The 7733-nt window shown below is 29.9% G+C and overlaps 1 protein-coding gene across 1 annotated transcript; it reads left to right on the forward strand.

Moving 5' to 3' along the window:
• Window positions 1-925: 925 nt before the first annotated feature.
• LOC132715432 (uncharacterized) lies at window positions 926-7300 on the forward strand. The gene is made up of 3 exons (XM_060698436.1): window positions 926-1243; window positions 5535-5702; window positions 7050-7300. The coding sequence occupies exons 1-3, from the start codon at window positions 940-942 to the stop codon at window positions 7298-7300; spliced, it is 723 nt and encodes a 240-aa protein (XP_060554419.1). The 5' UTR covers window positions 926-939.
• The last annotated feature ends 433 nt before the right edge of the window (window positions 7301-7733 follow it).

Genomic DNA, 7733 nt, shown 5'->3' on the forward strand with positions numbered 1-7733 from the left:
TGGATCACGCATTGTTGACCAAATTTATATACCTTAAACGCAGTATTCTTCTTGACAAGGATTCAAGCTGTATAGGGCATAAATGTGAACCATCATACCGTTTTGTTCTCAAATAATGACGTAATTTTGTAAGGAATACCATCTTACGAGAGAAAATGAACGCAACAGGTACGTATTAACAAAAATTGCCTTAAGAAGGCTTAAGCGTCTTTCAGGTTCTTGCTTTCTTGTCGGAAATACATGTAGATCGAAACTTAGAAATTTACCCACTCATTGGGATTTAGTGTTTGTGTATATGTATTATATCAATTGTTACACATATAGGTTAAACTTGCTCTTCTATTTTCCATAGTGTTTCATAGTGCTTCATAGAACTGAACTGCGTTCGTAAAGTATAGACAGGTTGTGATGTAATATAGAGATTATTAATGAAGCCAAATAGAGCTTGACACTAAGTATGTTAGCTAGTATTCATCCGTAGCTGTACTACTTAAATTAGAAACATTCCCAGGTTACTATTGCTTTTGTCGAAGTTTATAATTTCTGTAGAGCAGCACAAATGAATATTAACATATACGTAGTTTATGCTAGCTAGAGGCCTTTCGGTGTCAGGGCATCTATACCATATCAAAGCGTAACTAATGAATTAACAAGAATTTTATGAAGCAAATATAATATGCATTAACTGGGATTAGAACTATCATTACAAACATCAGTTGTCTGAATTATTGACAATGTAATTTCCGTTAAAGGTGATAGATAATTGATGATAATAAGCATGCAATTATAAGCCATCTATAAAGCATGAATCACAAACGTGTGTGCCTGATATGAACTATAGCAGATTAAGCAAGCGCAGTGATAAGATGTAAAGTACTTCACTTCTTACTTAGCATTCATTGTTGTAACTTAAAAAGAAACAATTCTACTTTTTAAATCATGACCAACGCATTTTTATGTAATATCTTTCACCTTTTCGCTCTAGGCTTGTCGCGTTGCCTTGTTTCCTCTGCTCAGTTCAACAATTTCTTGAATGATGGAACTTTTGACGGATTAACCTGTCCTGAGTCCGGTATTGTCTTCAATGTGCTCAATATACAAAGCGATATCCAGTGTGCGTTCCAGTGTCCACGCTATGACACGTGCGTTGCCGTATTCTACAAACCGTCGGAGAAGAAATGTGTTGGATGTTTAACAACAGAAGGGATGACTACGGAAGAGGGAAATATTGGTTATGCTTCAGGTTATTATTATTATTATTATTATTATTATTATTATTATTATTATTATTATTATCAATATTTATATAAATGTTCAGCATTGAATGTGAACAATGATTTGAGTTGTATAAAAATGTCATTAACTGTAGCACTATTTATCTTGATACAGAATGATATTATTTGTCTTGAAAAAAGGTTTCAAAGCCAGATTGCACAAACAAATTAGAATTATATTTTGCGTATATAAAAATATTCAAACTAAAATATCACACGATGCATTTTTTTCAAATTATACACTTTTATAATAAGGCATTCTCAAAACCCAAATATTTTCATAATTATTGAGATGATTTGAAATGATTCAAAGAAACAAACTATTTTAGTATGTAAATCGTAAAAGAAAATGACATGTAGATTAGGTGATGATTTTGTCACAGGCTCGTACACATATTATCGTCATCAAACGTGCAGTACGCTACTTGCAACAAGGTACTGTCAGCAATTAAATGTCTTAAAAGTAATAAATCATTTTGCCCAAGCGATAATAACGTTAAACGAATATTTTATCTCTTCAGCAGATATAGTCGTTGGGCATATAACCGATTTATTCAATAACATTTTTGATTCTGGCCACTTTCCCGAAATTTGATCGAGCCAGCTCATAAAAAAGTACAAAATATCCCGATTTATTACAGCAGAATAACACCCTTTAGTAATTTTTGAAAACATTTTACTTATTTTATTACTAGAAACGTTAAAAAATTATTTGTTGATATTCCTTTTTATCACATACACAGCTTGGCTTTCGTACAACCGACGCTGTATTTGTTTCAAATAACTTGATAGAGCATATCTTTACTAGAATTGCTCTCGAAACTATTTGTCTATGTTTATTGGCATGCTTTGTGGTTCAACTTGTTTAACATGAGTTTGATGAATTGTTTTTTATGTTTTCAGGCTTCGTACATAATGTATATTGTTGTTTAATCGTGTATTTATATTGCAACACATACCCAGTCGTTTTTAGACTTCAGTTGGACTATATCAAAATCAAAATAATTCTCCGACCATGTCGGCGCCTATTTGAGAATTTAGAATTATTCTTACAAAATAGAATAAATTTTGGTCTGTAAATTTTTGCTGATGATATTGTGTTAGAAGGACATTCTACAGAAGATTTACAATTCAGTACTAACGTATTATATGAATATTGTACATACTGGGGTTTCCAAGTTAATACTTTTAAAAAATGCCTTATATTTAGAAAAAGGGGCTCATTTAGGCAGAATGATTTTTTTATAATAATGAACAATTAGATTAGAGAAGTTTGATGATTTCAACTATTTAGGAGGATGTTTAAATTATACGGCTTCGTTAGTTTTGTAGTGGAAAAGCCTTAAAAGCAACTACAAAGAAATATCAATAATGTAGAATTGTCACGCTCTACATGTAAAATATAACGTTCTACAACTACACAGAAATATTGATAATGTAGAATTGTCACCATATATTTCTTTACAATTGTTTGGTTCTTTTGTTGGTTGTAATCTAAATTATGCATGTCCTGTCTCGGCTTTTACCAAGTCAGAAGATATAGAAAGAGTTCATATTATAGTTTGTGAACATATTTTTTAGGCGTTATGAAAAATTGGTTGAAAAATTATAATACAAATGATATTATTGCAATGAGATATATAATATCTCATTAAAATGTGTTTAAATGGTGTCAAAAATAGAACAAACAATGTTAAATTATTATCAGAAAAATATTCTTTTGGAGATGTATTTTTGAAAACAAATGACATTTATATAAATACATTTCAGTATATTTTAAACAAAGAGTTTTGGATTGCTTTAAACAAAAATTACAATCAGATAATAAAAACCCACTAAATTAATAAAACACCATTTATATCCATCTAAAAATTATTGAATACTTTCAAATCTAAATATTTAAGAAGTTGTAGATCTATTACGCGTTTAAGAATTTCTTCGAAAAATCTTAAAATCCTAGAAGGCAGATATGGTAGGAACAGAATAGAAAGAAGGAAGGATTATGCCGATTATGTCAATGTTCTTGGATTGAAGACGAGCATCACATTATTCTTATATGCAGTGCTTACCTTATTTTAAGAATTCTCAAACGTCAATTTTATTATAGACCTAGCATGTACTAATTCATCGATATTCTTAGGTCAAACAACTGATCAGTTCCTAGTAATCTATCCAATTATTTGATTAGCCAATATGAAAAGAAATGATTTATTGAATTCATATTCTAGACTATAACAATGTCCATTTATTCACTGTAAGACACTTTCTTAGTGAAAAATTCCTGGTTTTCAATGTCCTCTTTCATACTTATTCTCCAGAATGAATTAACTGAAACATTTTTTATTCTGTAACAATTTTATACCAACCGTGACAAAATGTTTTTTTTTATGTATATCTAGTAGTTTTAATGTATAACGAGATTCATGTAAGTGTAAAGGCTAAATAAAATTTCTTCTTTCCTCCTCTTATAAAATAAGTCTGATACATTGTAATTAGCTACATCAGGGTCTTTCAAATAGAATGGTCTGGAAACACGCTATGTAAACCCTTCTCCCTACAATTAAACATGTCTCAGTATAAATCGGTATAGATTGCTATAAACAAATTATGTAAGTGTTCAAGAAAAGGGCGAATATTAAATACAAGAGCAAAAATGAAAATTTCAACGACATGATGTTATTTAAAAATCTTTAAACTTTTGAAAAAAGGATAAATATTTCAGGAAATGGTGTTTTTAAAGCCATATTTGTTAAAAAAACATAGACTGTTTGTTCAGAATGTTTGCCGATAATCGGCGCCATTTTGAAAATGCACCAAACTAAACATCAAATATTTGCAAATAACATCGTGAAATATTATAATACTTTTACATGATACGATTTAATAACATCTTTTCTCTGTAAAATCAATTTCTATTTTGTCATTGAACAATGCATAAATTTAAAAAAGCTCATGAAACTCGGACCTATTTTCGAATATGAGCAGTAGATTTTTATCTTGACACCGGGAACGAAAAATTTCTAATTTCATTGCAAATCTATAAAATTGTTACTTTTAAAGTAAAACCTGATAATATAATGTAGTCAAATTTAGTTTTTAGTAATTTTTTGATTGATTTAACAAAACATTATCTTATAATTTGATTTTTGAATGGTGATGTTCTATGCCATATCAGGGTCGGTAGATAACCCAATCACGTGACTCAACCGAGACAGCATTTTTCGTAAAATTGGTCGGTCTCCAGACCACTCTATTTGAAAGACCCTGGCTACATAGAGGATATTTGTTTGTTTGGCATGTAAGATTGAAATATATTTCACTGAGTGTACACCATATGCAATATTTTAAAAATAGAATAGCTGGTGTTCACGAAAGAAATATATTTCTTATTCTTTCTTATTATGTAAAACAAATAAATTTTCTTTTATTTCATTCTTTTTAGGTATATGTTACTGATTTTGCTGCATAATGTCGCGCATTCCCCTTAATAACGTCATCAAATCGTGACATCACATCATTAATTTTGAGATATAGTTCTGTTGGATTTTTCTAATTCTGTTACAATTTATCATGATGTATGGTGATATCGACTTTCTTTTCTTCATGAAGCAAAATTTACGGACGACAGCATTTATTTTTGCCTGTTATTTCATGTTGTTATGATATCCTTTCCATTCGCATTCAAATATAGTCCGGCTATTGTGAAAATAATAAATTAACATATTTTATAAATTTCCCTAGTGCTTTATAAGAATATAATTATCTGCTATTTTACAGTAAAGTTCTGGAAAGCATGTAATAAAGGTAACGCTCCAGTTGTTTGATAAAGTTCACAGTTTGTTGTTTCATTTGATTTCATTTTGGTTTTGACATTAATAATTTAATAATCAATTACAATATAACAATTTCATTTTTTTACCTCGGTCGTCATGATTTACTTCAAAGCACAATAATTGATAAGCTTTTAAAGTTGACTAACCAAGTGCAGAATTTATATAATTCATTATAATTATATAATTAAAGCTAGCATAATACTTGTTCGATTCAATTAATTTTTACCATTGAGGTGTGTGTTTTTTTGTGTGTTTTTTTTATGTGACGGGACTAAATAAATTTTCGATTATGTGAAATTACCTTTTTCAGGTTTTCAAATTCTTTGTTTGTTTTGTAATGCACTAATTATTTCATGCAACGAACGTTCAACATTTGAAAAAGCATACTATTGTCTTTGACAATTTTCCTTTCTTTCTTCATACATAGGTTGTGGGACTCCACCACCTATTGCTTACGGAAATATCACTTTGACCTCTGGAACAAACTTCATGGACACAGCAACTGTAGCCTGTGACTCGAGATTCCGTGCTTCCTCTGAAACGATCACGTGCACGTCTGATGGTGTTTGGGAAACGGCTACCTGTGAAGAGTACGGTATGACAAAAATTGACGGTTTTTTTCTTGATATAATGCATAATTATAAAGTGACTTAAAAGCTGCACGTCTCCAGATGAGCCAAAATATTTCAAGAAAATCAATATTGAAAAAAATGAACCAAACTTTTATCAAGAAAAGTAACAATAGTGAAGTTATTTCTTTACATATTACATGTATTATGTGCGGTTTAAGACTGATTTTGCAGTATTTTATCACCATATTTCTACTGCGTTATTAACGCAGTAAGGACTGTCTTTGCATATGTGGACCACATTTTGGTAATTGTCTTGGATTGTAAGTGCCGATTGCAATATGTAAACTACTTTGTTTTTTCACCTCGCAATATTTTACTTTTAAAAACATTTCCAAAATATTCAAGAAAATTTACATAAATCTGGAGACGTGCTGCTTTAACTGAAACAAGACAGTCGGGTTAGTACTATAAATAGAGTGGCATTGTAAGTAAAAAAGTTAAAGAAAGGTTTTTATTCTAAATTAAAATCAAACCTTAGTGAAAACAATTAATAAGAGATATATTAGGCCAGTAATATGATATTCATTTTCTACAAAAGTGTAGAAAAACAGATAGAAAGGTAGAATTAAACGCTTCTTTTCAAATATTCAGCGATTATTTATAGGTGTTGCGATGATTTCAGCTTTGAAAAGATTCAAATCTTTTGATTACGGTACTTTAGTTTCATCTTTTTTTTCTCTAGAAAAAATACTAGTATAATGCAGATTCCATACAGTCCAACATAGCTGATAACAATGTAACAAATTTTCGTAAAATACATAAAGCTATTTAACTTAAAGTGACATAATATATATGCTCTTTGTTTTTTCATTGTCAAGTTGAGCTGAATTTGCTACATCTTAAAACATTTGACTATTATAATAATAATTGATCAACAGTTGATATTGGAAAATGTTTAGGGTTAAATATTAATGTGCCTTAATATAAAAAGTGTCCCATATATCAAACGCTAAATTCCGATGGCTATTTACAGAAATTTTATTCATTTATGTATTGTTCATGGGAAGTAAATCATAAAATTAAAAGTCATTATGACAAAATGTTAACATACTGTGATTTTTACCTGTTAAATAACTACATACAATTGAACTGGCATAGGGTCAGTTTAACTTTTGAGTTTGATATAAAACAAATTATTTATCAGTTTCGTTTCAAAAGGAAAGCCACCCATTCCCCACAAATATAATAATAAATAAAAAGATAGATAAAATAATGAAAATAGTTACCTCAAAAAATAAAATAAATTAATAAATAAACATACGATTTGAGCAGGAAATGTGTTTATATTAAAACAATTATATTTGCTGTAGATTGTTACTTGACAACACCAGGGGAGTATAAAGGGAAACGAAACACAACATACATGGGAACAACGTGCTTCAGGTGGGATTCCCCTGAAGCAACCAGTTTCTGCGAGACCTCCTACTGTCCAGATCCAGCTGAAGCCGAGAACTATTGTAGAAATTCAGATTTTGATGAAAATTCGTCGCCTTGGTGCATTCCAGAAAGCGTGACGCAAGATTTCTATAAACAAAGTTGCGAAATTCATAAGTGTGATTAGTTATTCTAATAGTATGAGAAGCTTATTTTCATTACATGTATCTGATGTTTGGTTATGATATAGAAATCTTTTTTTTTAAATAAAATCCAAGAGTTTAAGGGAGTAAGAATGTAAGAATTTCAAATTTTATGGTTTTTTTTATTTTAAGAATGCCATCTACTCACTGAATAGAGGGCACCAACCGCTCGTCCAGAAACATTTTTCTTTGTTTCAGTTTCTATCTTTTCTTTTAAACATACCATGTTGTTTGCAACTAGTGTTTGAGTTCGCGGAAGAAGAAAGGCTATAGACTTCTAGTAAAAATTCAACAAAATTCAGAGTTTTGTTTAAAAGTAGAAATTAAGGTGACAACGGAGTCAATTATCACTGAAAATACCTAAAATGAGATTTTTTGCTTAGTAGATTTATCAACCTTTTCTGAACACATTCGTGA

This window comes from Ruditapes philippinarum, unplaced genomic scaffold (genome assembly GCF_026571515.1).
Source record: "Ruditapes philippinarum isolate M1 unplaced genomic scaffold, ASM2657151v2 ctg6898_1_1_1_1, whole genome shotgun sequence".
Taxonomy (NCBI): domain Eukaryota; kingdom Metazoa; phylum Mollusca; class Bivalvia; order Venerida; family Veneridae; genus Ruditapes; species Ruditapes philippinarum.